Source organism: Anguilla rostrata, chromosome 19 (genome assembly GCF_018555375.3).
Source record: "Anguilla rostrata isolate EN2019 chromosome 19, ASM1855537v3, whole genome shotgun sequence".
Taxonomy (NCBI): domain Eukaryota; kingdom Metazoa; phylum Chordata; class Actinopteri; order Anguilliformes; family Anguillidae; genus Anguilla; species Anguilla rostrata.
Window position 1 is genome coordinate 14,464,829 of NC_057951.1, and position 21,985 is coordinate 14,486,813.

At 50.6% G+C, this 21,985-nt stretch overlaps 1 protein-coding gene across 1 annotated transcript in view; it reads left to right on the top strand.

Moving 5' to 3' along the window:
- Positions 1-21,985, top strand: part of LOC135246059 (metabotropic glutamate receptor 8-like) — a 97,567-nt gene that overhangs the window by 52,818 nt on the left and 22,764 nt on the right. The window contains exons 5-7 of the mRNA XM_064319551.1: positions 13,801-13,936; positions 14,582-14,736; positions 14,943-15,080. Of these exons, the coding sequence (XP_064175621.1) occupies positions 13,801-13,936; positions 14,582-14,736; positions 14,943-15,080 (429 nt within the window). The remainder of the gene's footprint in view (positions 1-13,800; positions 13,937-14,581; positions 14,737-14,942; positions 15,081-21,985) is intronic.

A 21,985-nucleotide genomic window follows, 5' to 3' on the forward strand; every position in this document is an offset into this window, starting at 1 on the left:
TGTGTGTGTGCAGTGAGTCTTCCTTTAGTTTAGTAAGCTCTGTGCGTTTGTGTGTGTGCAGTGAGTCTTCCTTTAGTTTAGTAAGCTCTGTGCGTTTGTGTGTGTGCAGTGAGTCTTCCTTTAGTTTAGTAAGCTCTGTGCGTTTGTGTGTGTGCAGTGAGTCTTCCTTTAGTTTAGTAAGCTCTGTGCGTTTGTGTGTGTGCAGTGAGTCTGCCTTTAGTTTAGTAAGCTCTGTGCGTTTGTGTGTGTGCAGTGAGTCTGCCTTTAGTTTAGTAAGCTCTGTGCGTTTGTGTGTGTGCAGTGAGTCTTCCTTTAGTTTAGTAAGCTCTGTGCGTTTGTGTGTGTGCAGTGAGTCTTCCTTTAGTTTAGTAAGCTCTGTGCGTTTGTGTGTGTGCAGTGAGTCTTCCTTTAGTTTAGTAAGCTCTGTGCGTTTGTGTGTGTGCAGTGAGTCTTCCTTTAGTTTAGTAAGCTCTGTGCGTTTGTGTGTGTGCAGTGAGTCTTCCTTTAGTTTAGTAAGCTCTGTGCGTTTGTGTGTGTGCAGTGAGTCTTCCTTTAGTTTAGTAAGCTCTGTGCGTTTGTGTGTGTGCAGTGAGTCTTCCTTTAGTTTAGTAAGCTCTGTGCGTTTGTGTGTGTGCAGTGAGTCTTCTTTAGTTTAGTAAGCTCTGTGCGTTTGTGTGTGTGCAGTGAGTCTTCCTTTAGTTTAGTAAGCTCTGTGCGTTTGTGTGTGTGCAGTGAGTCTTCCTTTAGTTTAGTAAGCTCTGTGCGTTTGTGTGTGTGCAGTGAGTCTTCCTTTAGTTTAGTAAGCTCTGTGCGTTTGTGTGTGTGCAGTGAGTCTTCCTTTAGTTTAGTAAGCTCTGTGCGTTTGTGTGTGTGCAGTGAGTCTTCCAGGCTGAATCATGTAAAGCGATGAAACGCCGCCCTTTGAGAGCTGAACAGAAGATGGACTGTCGGACCTCGGGGCGTTTGTCCCATTGCTCTGCTCATAGAGGCGTCCTGTTTCTCCCCTGGCAGAGCTGAGCCTGGAGCGTCCATCAGTGTGTTGGTGAGAAAGATGAGCGCTAAGTTACTGCACTTCAAACAGCGATTGATCCGCGTCGAGTTTGAGCGCTTTTTTCATCCCAAACTCAAACTCTGGGCACAGGAACACGGGCAGGGCCTCACAGGGCCTGTGACTGAACACCGGCAGGGCTTCACAGGGCCTGTGACTGAACACCGGCGGGGCTTCACAGGGCCTGTGACTGAACACCGGCGGGGCTTCACAGGGCCTGTGTCTGAACACCGGCGGGGCTTCACAGGGCCTGTGACTGAACACCGGCGGGGCTTCACAGGGCCTGTGTCTGAACACCGGCAAGGCTTCACAGGGCCTGTGTCTGAACACCGGCAGGGCTTCACAGGGCCTGTGACTGAACACCGGCGGGGCTTCACAGGGCCTGTGTCTGAACACGGCAGGCTCACAGGGCTGTGCTGACACCGGGCTTCACAGGGCCTGTGTCGCGGCTGGGCGTGCAGGCGGGGTACGGCTGTGCGGGGGGATGGCCTGGTCAGCGGTGTTCTCCCTGTCCTGGAGGGCGGGGCTTAGTCTCCATAGCAACAGCATGTTGGCATGCACCCCCCCACTGGCCTTTCCAGGGGTTATTATGGACTGTAAAGCTGGCTTCCCTCTTCAGCCATCTGAAGTGGATTTGCTGTGTTGCGTTTGTTCATTGGAATCATCAGGAAGCTCTGTGGTTCCGCAGAGAAATTATCAGGGGAAAAAAAGGAGATGAAATGAAATAAAGGGGATGGGAATCTCTCCCCTGGGTCTGCAGAACTGGGGGAAGTGCGCTGTGAAAGTGTTAATTACAGTAATTAATGAGTCAATGAAGGAATGAATGAATGCGTGGTTGAGTTAATGAATGAATGAATGGATTAATTAGTAGAATTTTCATGTCTTTTATTCCTCTGGGAAATCTCAGTTTACTGTATGTTGTACCCTGTAGATCTGGGGGTGTTACAGCTGCGTATGGCCCTGTCCCCTTTAGTGCAGAGTACAGTAAACCTGGCGGAGAGAGGATCCCCAAAACTGCCAACAGCAGACGCTCTCCAAGTCTGCAGGTTACTGTGGATGGATCGAGAGAAATTTGGCAGAATGAAAACTCACAGCAAATCCTCATTTTATTACCGGTAACCGTGACGACAATTTCACTTTTTTTTTTTCTTTTTCTTTTTTTCCCTGACGCGGTTTTGTGCAGTTACAGTTTTTATGGGAGCAGCATTTCGTAATTTGATTGGCGACAGCGGCTGAGAAACGCTCGGGCTGGGATGCAGAGCGGGGTCTGGAGCTCTCGGGCTGGGATGCAGAGAGGGGGCGGGAGCTCCCTGAATGTAGAGCGTTTTGCAGTCTCTGAACAAACTGGCTTTCGGGGGAAATGTGAATCTCCACAGATTACGGGCCACTTGGTCTGAAATCTGTGACTCTGTTAGTGGGCCGGCGCAGCCAATCAGCTCATCCAGTTCATTCGGACGAGTTCAGCAAAGTGACGGAGAGGGGCTGTAATCCCTTCTCTTATCTGTGGCTTCCCGGTGCTGGAGGAAACCCGCCAAAAACAGCGGACGATATTTAAAAATATACCGACGTGTTGCTTTTTCAAGCCCTGAGGAATGATGTGTGCCTGTAATCTCTGAGGTTTCTACAGTAAATAACTGCTTTCTCCCCCCTCCCCCCTTTTTCCCATTAAAGGGGGTCAGCCATGTGTGAATGAGGGAGTAATTTAGGGCGAAACAGCGAGCACACGCGGCACCCCCGAAGCGCTGGACCCGCGGGCACATGAATAACGCAGATTAGTCCGAGCGGAGAAGTCCAGGAAGCAGCCGCCGCGGTTGGCTGGTACTGGAGCGCAGGTTTGCTGGTACTGGAGAGCAGGTTTGCTGGTACTGGAGCGCGGGTTGGCTGGTACTGGAGCGCGGGTTTGCTGGTACTGGAGCGCGGGTTGGCTGGTACTGGAGCGTGGGTTGGCTGGTACTGGAGCGCGGGTTTGCTGGTACTGGAGCGCGGGTTTGCTGGTACTGGAGCGCAGGTTGGCTGGTACTGGAGCGCGGGTTGCTGTTGGAGCGCGGGTGGCGGTTGCTGGTACTGGAGAGCAGGTTGGCTGGTACTGGAGCGCGGGTTTGCTGGTACTGGAGCGCGGGTTGGCTGGTACTGGAGCGCAGGTTGGCTGGTACTGGAGCGCGGGTTGGCTGGTACTGGAGCGCGGGTTGGCTGGTACTGGAGCGCGGGTTGGCTGGTACTGGAGCGCAGGTTTGCTGGTACTGGAGCGCGGGTTGGCTGGTACTGGAGCGCAGGTTGGCTGGTACTGGAGCGCGGGTTGGCTGGTACTGGAGCGCGGTTGCTGGTACTGGAGCGCAGGTTTGGCTGGTACTGGAGCGGGGTTGGCTGGTACTGGAGCGCAGGTTGGCTGGTACTGGAGCGCGGTTTGCTGGTACTGGAGCGCGGGTTTGCTGGTACTGGAGCGCAGGTTGGCTGGTACTGGAGCGCGGGTTGGCTGGTACTGGAGCGCGGTTGCTGGTACTGGAGCGCGGGTTGGCTGGTACTGGAGCGCAGGTTGGCTGGTACTGGAGCGCGGGTTGGCTGGTACTGGAGCGCAGGTTTGCTGGTACTGAGCGGGGTTGGCTGGTACTGGAGCGAGGTTGGCTGGTACTGGAGCGCGGGTTTGCTGGTACTGGAGGCAGGTTTGCTGGTACTGGAGCGCGGGTTGGCTGGTACTGGAGAGCAGGTTTGCTGGTACTGGAGCGCGGGTTGGCTGGTACTGGAGAGCAGGTTGGCTGGTACTGGAGCGTGGGTTGGCTGGTACTGGAGAGCAGGTTTGCTGGTACTGGAGCGCAGGTTGGCTGGTACTGGAGAGCAGGTTGGCTGGTACTGGAGAGCAGGTTGGCTGGTACTGGAGAGCAGGTTTGCTGGTACTGGAGCGCAGGTTGGCTGGTACTGGAGCGCGGGTTGGCTGGTATTGGAGCGCGGGTTGACTGGTACTGGAGAGCAGGTTGGCTGGTACTGGAGCGCAGGTTGGCTGGTACTGGAGCGCGGTTTGGCTGGTACTGGAGAGCAGGTTTGCTGGTAGCTGTTGGAGCGCAGGGTTGGCTGTTGTGTACTGGAGCGCGGGTTGGCTGGTCCTGGAGCGCGGGTTGGCTGGTACTGGAGCGCGGGTTTGCTGGTACTGGAGCGCGGGTTTGCTGGTACTGGAGCGCGGGTTGGCTGGTACTGGAGCGCGGGTTGGCTGGTACTGGAGCGCGGGTTTGCTGGTACTGGAGCGCGGGTTGGCTGGTACTGGAGCGCGGGTTGGCTGGTACTGGAGCGCGGGTTGGCTGGTACTGGAGCGCGGGTTGGCTGGTACTGGAGCGCGGGTTTGCTGGTACTGGAGCGCGGGTTTGCTGGTACTGGAGCGCGGGTTGGCTGGTACTGGAGCGCGGGTTTGGCTGGTACTGGAGCGTGGGTTTGCTGGTACTGGAGCGCGGGTTGGCTGGTACTGGAGCGCGGGTTGGCTGGTACTGGAGCGCGGTTGGCTGGTACTGGAGCGGGGCTGCGGGTTGGCTGGTACTGGAGCGCGGGTTGGCTGGTACTGGAGCGCAGGTTTGCTGGTACTGGAGCGCGGGTTGGCTGGTACTGGAGCGCGGGTTGGCTGGTACTGGAGCGCGGGTTGGCTGGTACTGGAGCGCGGGTTGGCTGGTACTGGAGCGCGGGTTGGCTGGTACTGGAGCGCGGGTTGGCTGGTACTGGAGCGCGGGTTGGCTGCGGTGCTTTTAGCCGTGCCGGATCTCCCCGGCTGTAACCTGTGGACTCGCGGCTGTTTGAGTTCTGCCCTCAGCACTCGGGCTCCGGCTCGGCTGCTCCTGGGGCTCTGGGGAGCGGTGTCAGACCCGCTCGCGTTTATTCAGCCTCTGGGAAACTGAAGCAGGCCTGCGCAGGTGTGTTTTAGAGCTGAAGTCCAGGTGCCTGTGGGCTGTGTATGGATCGGGGTCCTCCAGGTCTGATCCAGAAAGGCCCGGTGTGGATGCAGGGTTTCGTTCCAGCCGAGCGGTTACACACCTGACTCTGCTGGTCACAGCCCTTAGTGAGCACGCTGGTGTTCAGTGAGTAGAGTCAGGCGTGTATCTGCTCGGCTGGAACAAAAGCCTGCTGCCGCACCAGCCCTCTCCGGAGCAGATTGAGACCCCTGGCATCGATAATGCGATAGGATGCCAAACAGCTGTGAGCACTGCATTGTGCCCGGTCCACCACTAGGGGGCGTTCAGGGGGGAGCGGAGCAGGCTGTTGTGATGGGAGAGGGGAGGCTGTCCTTGTGACAGTGACAGCAGCACGTCTGTGGCCAGGCTGAGAGACTGATGAGAGAGCAGGGGGAGGAGCAACGAGAGACATCCTGCATGATTGGAGAATACAGAGCGGGGCTAAATAACTATAATGAGGCTGTGCTTGAGGATCAGAGAAGTGTGTGTGTGTGTGTGTGTATATATATATATGTATATGTGTGGGTGTGGGTGTGTGTGTGTGTGTGTGTGTATGTGCATGTTGCTGTGTGTGTGTGCGCGCGTGCGCATGTTCATGTTTCTGTTCTGTGTGTGTGTGTGTGTGTGTGTGCGTGCGCATGTTCATGTTTCTGTTCTGTGTGTGTGTGTGTGTGTGTGTGTGTGTGCGTGCGCATGTTCATGTTTCTGTTCTGTTGTGTGTGTGTGTGTGTGTGATGTGTGTTGGTGTGTGTGTGGTGTGCGCATGTTCATGTTTCTGTTCTGTGTGTGGTGGTGTGTGTGTGCTGTTCATGTCTGTCGTGGTGTGTGTGTGTGTGCATGTTCATGTTTCTGTTCTGTGTGTGTGTGTATGTGTGTGTGTGTGCATGTTCATGTTTCTGTTCTGTGTGTGTGTGTGTGTGTGTGGTGCATGTTCATGTTTCTGTTCTGTGTGTGTGTGTGTGTGTGTGTGTGTGTGTGTGTGTGTGAGTGTGTGTGTGTGTGTGTGCGCATGTTCATGTTTCTGTTCTGTGTGTGTGTGTGTGTGTGTGTGTGTGTGGATGTTCAGTTTCTGTTCTGTGTTGTGTGTGTGTGTGTGTGTGCATGTTATGTTTGTTCTGTGTGTGTGTGTGGTGGCATGTTCATGTTTCTGTTCTGTGTGTGTGTGGTGTGTGTGTGTGTGCTGTCATGTTCGTCGTGTGTGTTCATGTGTTCTGTTTGTTGTGTGTGTGTGTGTGTGTGTGTGTGTGCGTGCCACACCCGAAGGAGGCAGTAAATGTCAGCGTGTAAGTGAAATGAAATCGTACATCATTCTGAATGTGGCGCAGCGCTGTCCACTCTTATGAAATATGTACAGTGTTATTGAATTTTTTATAACCCATTGCATGTGTTTATTATTTCATAACTGTGGTAATGAAGCTGCTGGGAGGACGTTTCCCTCCATAAACATCGCTCCTCGCGCCGGTCCGTTTAACAACAGGCCCGTAAACGGCCCGGCGCAGAACACCCCCCCGCCCCCCCGCGGCCTGTCCCACCCCCCCCCACCCCCCCGCGGCCTGTCCCACGCTCCGCAGCGTTTATTAAGACTGAGCGCGCTCTGCGGCGCTCACGCTACCCCGCGCGCCCCCCCCCCCCGCGGCCTGTCCCACGCGCCGCAGCGGCCGTTAGCGTTAGCCTTAGTGAGGGGCTAACGGCGGTCGGATCGCCCCGCTGAGCGTGATGCTTAATGGTGTCACAGCGCAGGGCGGCGGCCAGTGTGGCGTTTCCCATAATGCCGAGCAGGAGCGTCCCCGAGACAAATAGCCGCTCGCGCTCGGCCCCCTCGCCTGAAGTATGCAGCGCACGCCGGGGCAGTTATGAAAATATCCATCTTGTGTGCCAGGCCAGGGTGGGGGGGGGGGGGGTGCTTTTACGGGGGAGGGACCGTCGTGCTGCTGAGGTGCTGCTGAGGTGTCACAGCAGTAAAAGCTTTCCTGGTCTAAAAGAAACCCCCCCTGCCCTGCGTTGGCCCGGCAACCCCGCTGTGTGTATTTTACATTTTACGATTCTCATAATCGCGTCTGAAAGAGAGCTGTGTGCCGTGTGCAGACCACCGGCCTTAAGTGGAGGGTTCCCAGACACTCAGACAGAATCGGGCGTGTGATCCGTGACTCACCGCTGGGTGATTGGCTGTTTGTGTAAGATGATGGGAGTTTGATGGAGTGTTGACACGGCCACGGACTCAGGAATGCATTAAGCGCTAACACCACACCGTGTGTGTGTGTGTGTGTGTGTGAGTGTGTGGTGTGTGTGAGTGTGTGTGTGTGTGTTTGGTTGTGTGTGTATTTTGAGTGTTGTGTGTGGGTGTGTGTGTATTGTGCGCGCTGTGTGTGATTTGGGGGTTTGGTGGGTCTTTTATTCGGGGGTGTTGGGGGGGTCGCGCCTGGCAGCAGTGTGTGGTTGGGGGTTGCGGGCGAGGTGTGGAAGTGTTGTGGGGGTGGGCCCAGATGGGGTGTGGATTTCGTGTCACGGGCGCGTGTGCGCTGTGTGGGTCACCATGCAAACTAGGGAGGGCATCAAGAGGCTATGGAGCAGGCACGGTCAGGAATGCCTGGAGCGATAACCTGCCAAGCTTTGACGTGTGTGTGTGTGTGTTGCGCAGGTTGTTTGTTTGACTGTGTGTGTGTGTGTCTATGCCACGTGGGTCTGTGCTCATCTCTGACGGTCTGGTGGAGGTCTGACTCTCGTGCCGCTGAGTGATTAGCGTTTCTGGCTCTTTCGGCACTGCCTCATCGAGACGGGGACGCTCCACCGCCGCCTGGCAGCAGCTATGGTAGACAGCACTTGCAGCAGGGGAATGAAGTGATTGTGCGGTGAGCCCAGATGGATGCTATCATCTCAGGCGCCGGGCCGCTGCGTGCGCCTCCTATCAACAGGAAGCATGTCATAACGTAATGGAGCGCAGTCACGTGCCTGGGGAGCCTGCAAGCTCACTTATTATTCCCTTTCCTCCGCCTCTGCCCTGTGGACCTCGCCGACCGTCCATCATCCCTACTCAGAGCTTGCGCAGATCAGGCCGCGAGCGAGCACACGCTCCTCCCCCTCTCCTCAAACCCTCACAACATCACACATCTCAACACACCCACCACACACACACACACACACACCACACACACCACACACACACACACACACACACTACCACCACACACATCACACACTCACACGCACACACATACTCACACACACACACCACACACGTACTCACACACAACACACACTCACACACACTCACACCACACACACATACTCACACACATCCACCACACCACCACACTACTCACACACTCACACACGCCACAACACTCACATTCAAGCACATACATTCACACATGCATACTCACTACTACAAACCACTCACAGATCATGTCAGTGAAGTTACCATTCTCGCAGGATATTTCCTTCACTGACTGTCAGTGCAGGTGAAGTTCACCCAGAGCTGCTCAGCAGCGGAATCGTCTCTCCCTGTGGCGGTGCGCGTGCGCGCCCCCCGCCGCCCCCCCCCCGCGCGGGATCCCCGCGCTGTCAGACAGTTAGTCTCGCGGAGCGCGGATCCGCGGAGGATCGCTGATGTTTCAATCAGCGCCGCGACTCCCTCCCGACCTCGTCACACTCCAGCTTTTTACCCACAATTCACTCTGGCTGTCTGCAGATTACACAGCGCGCCTGTCCCCCGCTCTGTCAGGCAGCTGCTCAGCGGGGGCGGAGCCTCGCAGCGCCCGGAGGTTTGGGTGGTGAGGTCTGTCACCCCTGGCGACCCCGCTGCCTCTCCTGTGCGCAGACAGACACGTTTATTTACACTCAGAGCCCCTGATATATGATGCCCGCATCTAAGAAAGTGAAAATGCACAAACTACTGCGCCTGCAGGAGATGCTTTAAAGGTGCCAGTTGCTTTAAACTAGCTCTGCTCCAAGAACACACCTGCTCTTTAAACTCTGCTTTTTATCGCTGACGCAGTCCTGCTGGACTTGCTGAAGTAATGAGTGAAAGTAAGACTGAGTAAGACGTGCGCGAGTGTCCCCACACACTAACTCAGCGCTCTGAGCCTTCCCTCTGAGATACCAGACTTAAAAACACGGCTGTGGAGTTTTTTCAGATTGATTTGATTTTGCTCTGTGGATAATGCATTTGGCAGAAACGTCCCATATTTCTCTCTCAGACTTTAAACTTCAGAAAGACTTTATTGTCCTCCAGTGGAAATGGGCTCTGTGGCGGTCAGTGCTTAAGAGATCACACGCTCCCTCCCTGCAGTCAGACCTGCGCGGGAGCAGAGTGGCTCAGAAGGGCTGTGGGAAGTTCGGTGGGACGTTTCTGCCGGGCTCTCTCTCCTGAGGACACTCCCAGTCTAGGGTCACTCTTATCACTTCAGTCCTTCTAATCTGTTCCTTCACGTTACGCTTGTATCTCCAACCGGCACTTATACTGCACTTGTGTCTTTATCTTGATGTTGTAGCTCGTCCTCATGCCTCCTGGTTTGTCTTCCAGTAACTTTCTGACCTGGCCTATGCTCACTGCGAACTGAATGTGTTCATGGGTATGGATGACGGTCACATAATGAGTGTTGTACCTTATCAGACCTGTGTTTTGTTGTTGTTCCACTGACCTTCGTTGTGGACTTAGTGTACGCTGCTTTGCATAAAAGCGTCTGCCAAACAAATGTAATGTATTAGTGCCGATTTGCAGTCTCTGCTGACTGATGGGTTTGCATGTGCTTTTATAAAAAATAAAACTTAGTATAGCAGTGATTTTATTTCACTTCTGCTCGCGCGGTGTTACAACAAGCAAGAACAATTTGTCGGAGCTCTTTGCAATAAAAAAAAAAAAACTTGGACCCTTCTCAGACAAATATATTCCAGAGAAAAGGCATAAAAAATCCTTGTGGTCTCTCTCCCTCCCTCTCTCTCTCTCTCTCTATCTGTTTCTCTCCCTCTCCCTCTCTCTCTTCTTCCCTCTGTTTCTCTCTCTTTGGATTTCTCTCCCTCCCTCTCTCTCTCTCTCCCCCTCTCTCCAGCCCAAACTGTGGTGTGACCTTCATCACTGCTACCGTGGGCTCATTTTGATTGGCTGCTCTGTGTATCAGTGCCTGTGTCTGATGCCCTGACTCGCGTCCTGTGTCAGTGAGGGGGGGTTTGCGCGGGCCTACTGATGACATCACCCATTAAACTGGAGGTCAGATAACTCCTCACTCACCGCTGTCTGTAATCCTGCCTCTCCACACACACACGCACACACACACACACACACGGACACACACACACACGCACACATACACGCACACATACGGACACATACACACACGCACACACACGCGGACACATACACACACGCACACACACACGGACACATACGCACACGCACACACACGCGGACACATACACACACGCACACATACACGCGCACACACACGGACACATACGCACACGCACACATACACACACACACACACATAAACACACACACATACATACACGCACAGACACACACACACAGCTTACCACCGTGTGTAAGCTCTAGAGAGGGAGGCTGCAGGGAGGAGAAAGTTCTCACTAATTTCACGGTGAGACACTACTGCTTATTAAAAGTGTAATGGGCCTTACACATTATAAGTGCTGCTAGGGGTAAACATTCTGACAGATTTACCTACAGTTTATCAGAGCATTTACAGTGTCTGCCATCGATCAAACAGGCTAATCTGAGAGTTAAACTACTGATAATCACACGGTGAAAATGTTTAACCAACTTAATCAAGGTAAGAGCGCTCCATCTCTCCTTGTGAGCAGGAAGGCAGTTTGTGGATTGCTTAATTACTGTGTGCGCCACCATACTGATTCTGAGCTAATAATGTCTAATTAGATCTGTGATTAAGCTTGATGGCGTAGCACGGAGGGTTCCACCCACCCTGTATGGCGGTGAACAGATAGCCTGCAGGTGGCTTGTATGGGATTGTGACATCAGTGGGGTGGGTAGAGGGTTACCTCTCATTGGCTGCTGTCAGAACCCTGCTGTGATATTGTGCTTCTGTGTCTGGTGTGTGTGTGTGTGTGTGTGTGTGCTCGTTTTGTGAAGTAGATACCGTTGATATTGCAGAGACAAGTAATTGTTAAAAAACTTGATATCCTTATTTTTGTTTGAGGAGTTATTTTCTTTTTTTGGTGGCTGGATTGGGGGCGTAAGTGTTCCTGAAGCGCGTGGCCTTGCTGTGTTCTCTGCTTCCTGTTCAGTGGGCACTTCCTGGGTGGGTCCCCACTCCCGCCAACTTCCTGTTTCCTGCAATGTATTTACACTGTATTCAGAGTGCCACCTACTGAAGTACGCAGATCTCCAGCCATCGCTCTGCAGCCCGTGTCACCCGCCCGTGTCACCCGCCCGTAACTGGGCATCTGCCATTTCAGTGTTAAACTGCCTTCACTCTGAGTACAGCTGTCCTGAGCAGGAGTGTCATTTCCCCCTTTCATATTTACTCAGGTTTTTTTTTTTTTTGGTTCATGAAAGGTTTGCTGTGAATTATTTAAAATGCTGGGTAGAATCTGTCAGCTGTGGCTGTTAAAATGCATTGTGTGATTATTTTATCGCGAGGCTTATGGTCGCTACACTTTCTGGCTTCAAATGGGGATTTATTAGGGCGATTTCGGCTGAATTAACGGCAGGAACACGTTTTAATATGAGTTTGCGGGCTGTTTGATTAACCAGCTCTGCGCGGACTGTGAAAGACACGGTGGCATTGTGCCGGGATGAGGCTGGATGTTGTGTTGGAACATTTGCTCTTGGGTTTGAGCTGCAGAATGGTTACTGTGTTGGAGCATTTGCTCTTGGGTTTGAGCTGCAGAATGGTTATTGTGTTGGAGCATTTGCTCTTGGGTTTGACTTGCAGAATGGTTATGTGTTGGAGCATTGCTCTGGGTTTGAGCTGCAGAATGGTTATTGGTTGGAGCATTTGCTCTGGTTTGACTGCAGAATGGTTATTGTGTTGGAGCATTTGCTCTTGGGTTTGAGCTGCAGAATGGTTATTGTGTTGGAGCATTTGCTCTTGGGTTTGAGCTGCAGAATGGTTATTGTGTTGGAGCATTTGCTCTTGGGTTTGAGCTGCAGAATGGTTATTGTGTTGGAGCATTTGCTCTTGGGTTTGAGCTGCAGAATGGTTACTGTGTTGGAGCATTTGCTCTTGGGTTTGAGTTGCAGAATGGTTATTGTGTTGGAGCATTTGCTCTTGGGTTTGAGCTGCAGAATGGTTATTGTGTTGGAGCATTTGCTCTTGGGTTTGAGCTGCAGAATGGTTATTGTGTTGGAGCATTTGCTCTTGGGTTTGAGCTGCAGAATGGTACTGGTGGAGCATTGCTCTTGGGTTTGAGTTGCAGAATGTATTTGTGTTGGGCTTGCTTGGGTTTGAGCTGCAGAATGGTTATTGTGTTGGAGCATTTGCTCTTGGGTTTGAGCTGCAGAATGGTTATTGTGTTGGAGCATTTGCTCTTGGGTTTGAGCTGCAGAATGGTTATTGTGTTGGAGCATTTGCTCTTGGGTTTGAGCTGCAGAATGGTTACTGTGTTGGAGCATTTGCTCTTGGGTTTGACTGCAGAATGGTTATTGTGTTGGAGCATTTGCTCTTGGGTTTGAGCTGCAGAATGGTTATTGTGTTGGAGCATTTGCTCTTGGGTTTGAGCTGCAGAATGGTTATTGTGTTGGAGCATTTGCTCTTGGGTTTGAGCTGCAGAATGGTTATTGTGTTGGAGCATTTGCTCTTGGGTTTGAGCTGCAGAATGGTTATTGTGTTGGAGCATTTGCTCTTGGGTTTGAGCTGCAGAATGGTTACTGTGTGGAGCATTTGCTCTGGGTTTGAGCGCAGATGGTTATTGTGTTGACATTTGCTCTTGGGTTTGAGCTGCAGAATGGATATTGTGTTGGAGCATTTGCTCTTGGGTTTGAGCTGCAGATGGTTATTGTGTTGGAGCATTTGCTCTTGGGTTTGAGCTGCAGATGGTTATTGTGTTGGAGCATTTGCTCTTGGGTTTGAGTTGCAGATGGTTATTGATGAAACCACTTTAGCGACGCTGCTACATAATAAAAGCCCCATAACATAATCACCATAACGACAACAGCATCAACTAATAAAGAATTAGAGCACAGTAAAATGTCCGTAGGCTGTTGGATGATTGGTGATGATTGTGGAGAGGATGATTATTTAGCTGTCTTTGTCTTTGAGGCGGTTGTATTTAAATATTGGTGTCCTGATAAAGTACAGTAATATAAAAAGACAAAGACTGTATAGCTCTTCATTAAACGGACTGTAACGAGGAGAGATTGCATTTCCTGGCAAGGTCATCATTTATGTCAGCGCAGAAGGTTAATATTACAATAGAGCTCTGTCAAAATAATTATAAGCTCTTATGCCATGCATTATGAATGGAGAGCCATTCTTTCAGGCTCAATATGGCTTATCTAATCTTGTTTATTAAAATTCTCCATGACAAAGCTGGTCTTATTGCACACAGGCTGAATGTATTAGTGGGCAGGACAGTGTGTGTGAAACGATGCTGTTGGTGTGGCTTAGGCCCTACCTGAGCACTACCTCCTCACCTGCAATGGGCCAGTGTGCAGTCTGCCTTAACCATATGGCCCAGTCACCCTCCAGGACTGGAGTGAAACCCACAGACGCTTCAGCCCTCCAGGGCTGGAGTAAAACCTGCAGTTTTGTCTCAGTGAAGAATGGGCATTGTACTATCCTGACTCCTCCTCCTTATGGGCGGGTCCAGAGGGAGTCAGCGCGTGATTGGTTCTCTGTCTCTCCACAGGCGGGGTGTGCATCGCTCAGTCTCTGAAGATCCCCCGGGAGCCCAAACCCGGAGAGTTCGACAAGATCATCCTGCGCCTGCTGGAGACCTCCAGCGCCCGCGCCATCGCCATGTTCGCCAACGAGGACGACATCCGGTGGGCCCGCTGAGCACAGGGCACTGAACACACAACACTGAGCAAGCAGTACTGAACACACAACTCTAAACATGCAACACTGAACATGCAACTCCAAACATGCAACACTGAACACACAACTCTAAACATGCAACTCTAAACATGCAGCACTGAACACACGCAGCCCTGAGTGCGGGTTGAGGGTTTTAGTGGCCTGCCCTGGTATGCTTTATGTGGGTCATGCCATAGGACCTCCACGTCTGTGTGTCTGTTATTCCTGTAACTAATTCCACTGTTAAGTGATGAATGGCAGTTTTTTTTCAGCAGCCCCGTATGTGCGCCAAATCTCAAACAGTCTAAAGCGAATAAAATTATGAACAGAGTGTGGAAGATAAAAACAGCATCAAAGTGTAAAGTTGCTGAGTGTGACGAGGAAGGAATGGCCTGGTTTTGCTCATCTTCTCACTGGCTTCTGCAGAAAAACATATATCCCTGCCTCTCACTGGGGGGGAGGGGGTGCTTGGGTGTGTGTGTGTGTGTGTGTGTGTGTGTGTTTGTGTGTTGTGCATGTAGTGGTGTGCGTGTGCACATGTGCTTGTATGTGTGCACATGTGTTCTGTGTGCTTGCGTGTAGTTGGTTGTATGATCTGTCTGTCTCCCGTGTAGGCGGATCCTGAGTGCTGCCAAGCGGAACAATCAGACGGGTCACTTCCTGTGGGTGGGGTCAGACAGCTGGGGCTCCAAGATTTCCCCTGTGGTCCAGCAGGAGAGGGTGGCAGAGGGTGCGGTGACCATCCTGCCCAAAAGAGCCTCTGTGGACGGTACGGGGTGGGGCAGGGGTGTGCTGCCTGGGAATCCACCTTTCGGCTACAAGCCCAACTCCTTACCCATTATACTACACTGCCGCCTCCCACACACACCTTATACCTGATTACACGCCACTGTAGGATGGAGGTGGAAGAATATCAGGTGTGTGAAGAGTGAAATCTGTGTGCTCCCTTCTCTCCCCCCCTTCTCCGCCCCCCAGCCTTTGACAGGTACTTCCGGAGCCGATCTCTCTCCAACAACAGGCGCAATGTGTGGTTCGCTGAGTTCTGGGAAGAGAACTTCAACTGCAAGCTGGGGTCACACGGCAAGCGACTGGGCAGCCCCAAGAAATGCACAGGTACCGGACACTGCTCTGCAGCACGGTGCTTTACACTGCTCTGCAGCACGGTGCTTTACACTGCTCTGCAGCACGGTGCTTTGCACTGCTCTGCAGCACGGTGCTTTACACTGCTCTGCAGCACGGTGCTTTACACTGCTCTGCAGCACGGTGCTTTACACTGCTCTGCAGCACGGTGCTTTACACTGCTCTGCAGCACGGTGCTTTACACTGCTCTGCAGCACGCTGCTTTACACTGCTCTGCAGCACGCTGCTTTACACTGCCCTGCAGCACGGTGCTTTACACTGCTCTGCAGCACGCTGCTTTACACTGCTCTGCAGCACGCTGCTTTACACTGCTCTGCAGCACGCTGCTTTACACTGCTCTGCAGCACGGTGCTTTACACTGCTCTGCAGCACGGTGCTTTACACTGCTCTGCAGCACGGTGCTTTACACTGCTCTGCAGCACGGTGCTTTACACTGCTCTGCAGCACGGTGCTTTACACTGCTCTGCAGCACGGTGCTTTACACTGCTCTGCAGCACGGTGCTTTACACTGCTCTGCAGCAGTGCTTTTACACTGCTCTGCAGCACGGTGCTTTACACTGCTCTGCAGCACGGTGCTTTACACTGCTCTGCAGCACGGTGCTTTACACTGCTCTGCAGCACGGTGCTTTACACTACGCTGTAGTACAGTACATCACACACTACATTTTTCCAGTTTAAACCACATCTGTTTTGATCCTCGCGTAGCTGCAGTCTGGATGTGCAGCTGGTAACTGAAGCCGCCGCGTTGCCGGTTCGCGCAGAGCGGCGTCGCCACGGTGGCATCATCACGGCTCTGGGCCGGAAGGTCCGAATACAGGCTGAGGGACAGGTTCGGCCCGAGCAGGCTGCTGTGTGAATATGTGTGAGAGCGGCGTGCTGAGACTGGGCTCTGTGCCAGCGCTGCCCCCCCCCCCCAACGTGCACTCACCCCCCTCCACAGTGTGGCCCCCCCCCCGCAGGACCAGGGGAGGCGCTGCGCTGCTGCTGCCGTCAGGCTGTCGGGCGCTCGACCGCGCGGCGGGATGGGGTCCCAGGGGCCCACAGCGCAGTGAGACCGGCCCCTGACCCATCTGTGGGCCCCGGGCTCCCTGCAGGGGACACTGCACCTGCCGAAAAACGGATGAGCAGAGAATCTGACCCTTCTGTGCCAGACTGGGCTCAAACTGAAACTGGAAACAGGCAGGCGCAATCCTGTACAGGAAGTGTGTCTGTAGGGAGAGGAAGTGCTGCAGGAAATGTCAAGTGACTACATCAGGGTACACGCTTGCAGGCACAGGTGTGTGATCGACGGGTTCAGATCATTTTAGTGAATGTTAGTAAACATGGAAAATCTGTTATTGAACACAGAAACATGCAGAATCCCTGACTGAAGAGCTCCTTGGCTTAGCGGTGATGTACTGCTTAGTCCCAGCAATGAAGCGACTTAGTCCCAGCGATAAAGCAACTTAGTCCCAGCGATAAAGGCGCTAACCTTTCCCAAGTGGGGCCCAATGGGAATGCAGTTTAACAGCGTGAGTGTTGAAGGGATGATAATAACCTGGCAGTGTGTGCACTCACTGGTAAATAACACAGTCACTGAGGCTGCAGGCCCTCCATATATCAGATCGCTGTTTATCTGTTTGAATCTGTCTGAAGTGCGTCGCTTCAGAGCTCTGAGCGTAATAATAATAGAGGCTTGAGTAAGATGCTCTTCTGAATGACACACAGCCATGTTCTCACATGCTGTGTGTGTCTCATCTGACAGGGAAAAAGGATGCAGGATCGGGTGCCTCCTCTTACATACTCAGCCCCGATGTGTGTACTGCAGAAAAACTACTTTGACTCATCAGTGTTTAGTTGCATAATCCATCCGCTCTGGGGAAATAAAGATTAGCATATTAATCAGGGTCATTAATCACCGAACACATTTATCAAAAGAACAATATTTGAAGGAGGTTAATGAGTTTTCATGCACTTAATATGCTTTAATATGTGTTTGCCAGGGAGCAATATAGGACAAAAAACAAAATGGCAGTTTAAAAATAATCTAATCATAAGCATCCAGTACGGTGTCAGTGGAAGCCTGTTTTAGCAGCAGTTCAGCTGGAGCACAGCCCACTGAAGGGGAATTTATGTGTTGCTTTTGAATTAGATCCAGTGGGCAACGGCAGTTTAAAGAAGGGAAAAAAATGTCTCTGTTTTGTACAACGATCTTCTGTGACAAGTTTGAGCGTCTTCCAGAATCGGCTTTGCTTTGCCAGGCAGATGGACTGAAAAAAGAGCAACTTTTCTTTGGCCACTGTTTTAGATTTAAAGAAAAAGTGTTGGACTCTTGAGTAACAAAAGCTGTGTGATAACATATCGAGTGCAGTTCTGCTGGAATTTAAACCTTCTATAGGAATGATCACCGGACCGGGTGACACTGAAAAATGGCCAACATCCAATGAATGTACTGATTAATCCAACTAATTAATCATGTCCTTTTTATTTACTTGACTAACTGTGGTAATGCAAATCCATTAACTCAGTAGTGATAGTGTCAGCATATGTGTGTGTGGGAGTGTGTCTCTTGGCGTAGTGAATAGGACTGTCTCCGTGTGTTTGTGGATGGAGCGGAGGACTGTCTCAGTAAATCTGTGGGGTCCCTGTGCAGTGTCTCGTGTGTTTTTAAGGGGTAGGCGATGACACAGCCCCGGGTTTTTGGCTGAAGTGGCTGCTGCTAGCTTGATGAAGCCATGTTAAATTCGGCTCTTCATTTCGCGGAAATGTCATACTTCTGTAATGTTCTCCGTTTGAATGCACTGTGAAGATTCGGTTGCATCTTTGCACTAGATGAAGATGTGGTTGTCGTAGTTATGCTGGAACATAGATTGAACATGCCTACCATAGTTTGATTAGTAATCTGAGTGCTTTGTTGTTTATTTGGGGCATAGGTAATGCGCTATGTACAGTTAATGATGACTTGCTGTGTCTTTCATTTTGATTTTCTGTTTTATAATAATAATTATTATTATTATTATTTTGGGAGTGTTGGTTGATGTAATTTATTTTCTGAACGTTCGTTTTATGTGCACAAGTTAATTCATCTTTAATTTAAGGTGTTTATAAATTCAAAATTCTCCTCTCTCTCTCTTTCTCTGCTTGCTCAGAGCTGTTTTTATTATTCACTCTAGACACTTTTAGACTCTTATTGGCATAACAAGAGCTGGATGAGCTGATTCTTCTGCCCCATGTCAATGTCTGCTGACTAACCACTGAGAGAGATTGTGTGTGTGTGTGTGTGTGTGTGTGTGCATGCATGAGGGGGGTGTGTGTGTGTGTGTGTGTGCATGCGTGCGTACGTGTGTGCGTGTGTGGTGTGTGTGTGTGTGTGCGTGTGTGCGTGTGTGTGTGGTGTGTGTGGTGTGTGTGTGCATGTGTGTGTGTGTGTGTGTGCCTGCAGAGATTTAGCTGTCAGGCGTAGAGTGAAAGGAGACAGGTGAACGTGCACTGTACTGTAAGTAATATCATTGAGTTCAGACCGTTTGCTGGAAGGTTATTGCTGTTTGCATTTGAATACATTTAGAATAGTGTTATCTTAGAGACCTCTGCCAACCCTGTGGCCTGGGCCACAAGCAAAACTGCTACTGTAGCTGTTTCCATACTGCAGCCTGCAGTCAGACCACGCTTGCACTGCACACACACACACACACACACACACACACGCATACAAAGCCTGCCCTCTCCCTGTACACACACACATACAGGCACAGACATGCACACACACACACACACACACACACACACACACGCTGTTACCGTCGTAATGACAGACGCCATTAAACAGCGAGCTCTCCCAGGGCACTGAGCCATAACCACAGACCAAATAGTTTTCCTTTTCTCTCTCTCTATAACCCCGCGGTTAAGTGTGTAGAGATAACAGGATGACAGCTGTAAATACTGATAAATTAAAAGTGGCAGATGATTTATTACCCAGAGCCACGCGGTCTGAAATGACCCTGCTAATGCGCTTCTTTGAGGTTATCTCTCTGGAACGCGGTGGGTAGCCAAAAGGATAATATAGGGATTAAGGATTAATGTGTTCTGTTCTGTTTATTTATTTATTCTTTTTTTTTTTTTGAGCTATTCCTTCAAGTCAAGAAAACAGGTGGCATTACCATTTTATGCAAATTAAGTGTCTGATCCACATTTATAATTGGGGTAAAAATTAGAAAGTGTAGAGGAAATTTGAAATTTTCCATTAGCACAGAAAAAAAATTCAAGTCTGTTCCAGAGAGAGGCGGCTGTCTCTGATACACAGCCCATAATGGCTTCATGTTTGTGTTTGTTTGTTTAAACGCAGTGATGCTTCATTTCATAATGACTGAAATGAATGACTAACAGAGACTGAAATGCATTACTTTAACAGAGCGCAGTCAGAAACTGGCATCCTGTCCTTTTGTAGTGAGTTTCAGTCTCAACCCCTGCCCCTGAGTGACCATATCACATACTGAATCAAATATAATACAGCATATTTAATATAGTATATAATAAATATCATCAAGCAATAGTTTTTTCCCCCATAGAGGGAAATATGATTGCAGCAAGAGTTAAAAAGAACATGTAGACAATTGACAGATAAAATATTAAGCATTTCTTAGATCAAAGCACTTACTGTGCTTTTACATGCATAGATCATATAATATTTTAATCTTATATTCATCTAGTCTGTCTGAAGCCAGAGGGATTTGGGTCAAGTCTTTTGCTCAAGACATGGCAACATCCGGGCATCAAACCTGCAACATTCCTGTAGAAAACCCAGTTTGCCTCAGGGGCACTCTCTTAGGTTTCTCAGCCTGGCGGCGTGAAGACCTGTAACTAACGGCACACTAGCTGATCCCTTCATTCTTTCACGCGCAAGCAGTGGGAGGATAAAATGTCAAACGATGAATCAATTTCTGTGGCAATAAGGACTCTGCGTGACGAGACATGCTGATAGGCTCTGCTGGTAGGACAAGCTGACGTATCGCGTGCGTTCTATTTGCTCCATGACAGCAGTGAGTCAGGTGAGGGAGAGAGTGTGGAGATGTTCCGCTCAGGTACACGACAGCAGTGACTCAGGTGAGGCAGAGAGTGTGGAGATGTTCCTCCCAGGTGAGCCAGGTGAGGCAGAGAGTGTGGAGATGTTCCTCCCAGGTGCACATGGCTCAGCTCTGCTGTTGGACAGGTGTCTCAGGTGTGCATCCTTAGGGCCGCCATGTCCGCCGTGTCGCCTGCAGGCCAGGTGGCCTCCGTGCTGTACGCACAGGAAGCGTGGCGTCGCCGCCTGTCTCTCTCTGCTGATGGAGCACAGACTCCCCGCTTGCCATTTTCACTAGCAGGCCTCAGACTGCCAGGCCACTCAAGAGAAGACAAAGGGCTGGAAGCAGGAGTTTAAAAGCACAATGGCTGTTTGTGCTGGTGCGTTTAACGCTACTTACCCACAGTGGAGCGTTAATGCGCCTTTTTTTTAATCTTTTTGCTTAAAAACACAAACATAAACACAAAACAACAAACCAAAAAAAACATAAAAAGAAGACTTTATGTAAGGATGCTAAGAGTTTATTTCTAACGGGATTAATGGTTGTGAGGCCTCGCTGGGAGTAATGAGAGAGTGTAGAGGTGATAAAACCCTGATAATGGGACCTGGCGTGCGGCGATATGCTCTGTGAGCAGCAGCTGTCCAGAAGTGCGGGCCTTATCGCTAACGCCTGCTTCTGCTCATCCCTGCAGCTGTCCAGAACTGCGGGCCTTATCGCTAACGCCTGCTTCTGCTCACCCCTGCAGCTGGCAGCTGGCTAATGTCCACATGCTGAATGAATGAATATGGGTAAATATTGAGTATCGTATCATTTGTGTCATATTAATGCTTGACATTAATTAATGATACGCTAATATGTGTGGTATACATATATAATTCAGTAGGAACTGAAACTGAAGCAGGTGTGGCCGGCGCTCCAGGTGAGAGGGGTGTCCAGGTGAGCGGCTGAGCTCCTCTGGTGCTCCTCCCTCTCTCTGCACCTCCACCTCCAGCTCGAGCCAGACACTGAGACTCACGGTTATAACATTGTAATAACACACACCTGCTCATCTTCACCATTAGTTTCAAGCTTCCAGCCACGCTGTTATTACAGTGTAATTACAGATGCACAGTCTTCCCCCGTTTTAAAAGTTCACCTCTCAGCAGTGAGATTTTCCATCTCATTCCTGTGTTGATACGCGGGTCTGCATTTAAATGAGCTTCGATGTGTGATTTTTGTGATTTAAATATTTCCTCGTCTAGGATTCAGACCAGCGCTGTCACTGAATTCTGAAAAGAGGAAATGACTCTCGCTGGCATGACAGGTAGTTGAAAACAGGCGCTGTGTCTGCTGGGGAAGTATGGCACTTTATTCTCTCTTACCCCAAGCACCATGCCTTCCACATGTGGTAATGTGCTTATTATTATTATTATTATTATTATTATTATTATGCCAGTAGGTTTTGACGAGGTCCATCGAGGCCTGATTATCAGAGCAAGCAGATTCCATTAATGCTGATTCGCTGAGGACTTGTTCATAATGGATTTGTTCTTATGCTCTTGTTTTTTTTTTTTTAACAACCTCCCTAAATTATTTTGTCATAAATCCCATTTGCTTATTGAAATGAGGGGGGGGGGGGGGTTTGAAAACGGAAAGGAGGGAGCTTCATATTCGGCGAGGAGAATTAAATTTGTGCCCCTAAGTGATGTTTGATTGAGACACATGTTCCAGTGATTAAGTTGTCTGTCGAATATGTCACCATCCGTCACTCAAATTGATATTCAAGTGTTCTTTTTTTTTTTTTTTAAACATATTAGCACAGACTGTTAGCCTTATTAACACAGGCAGAGAAAATGCTTG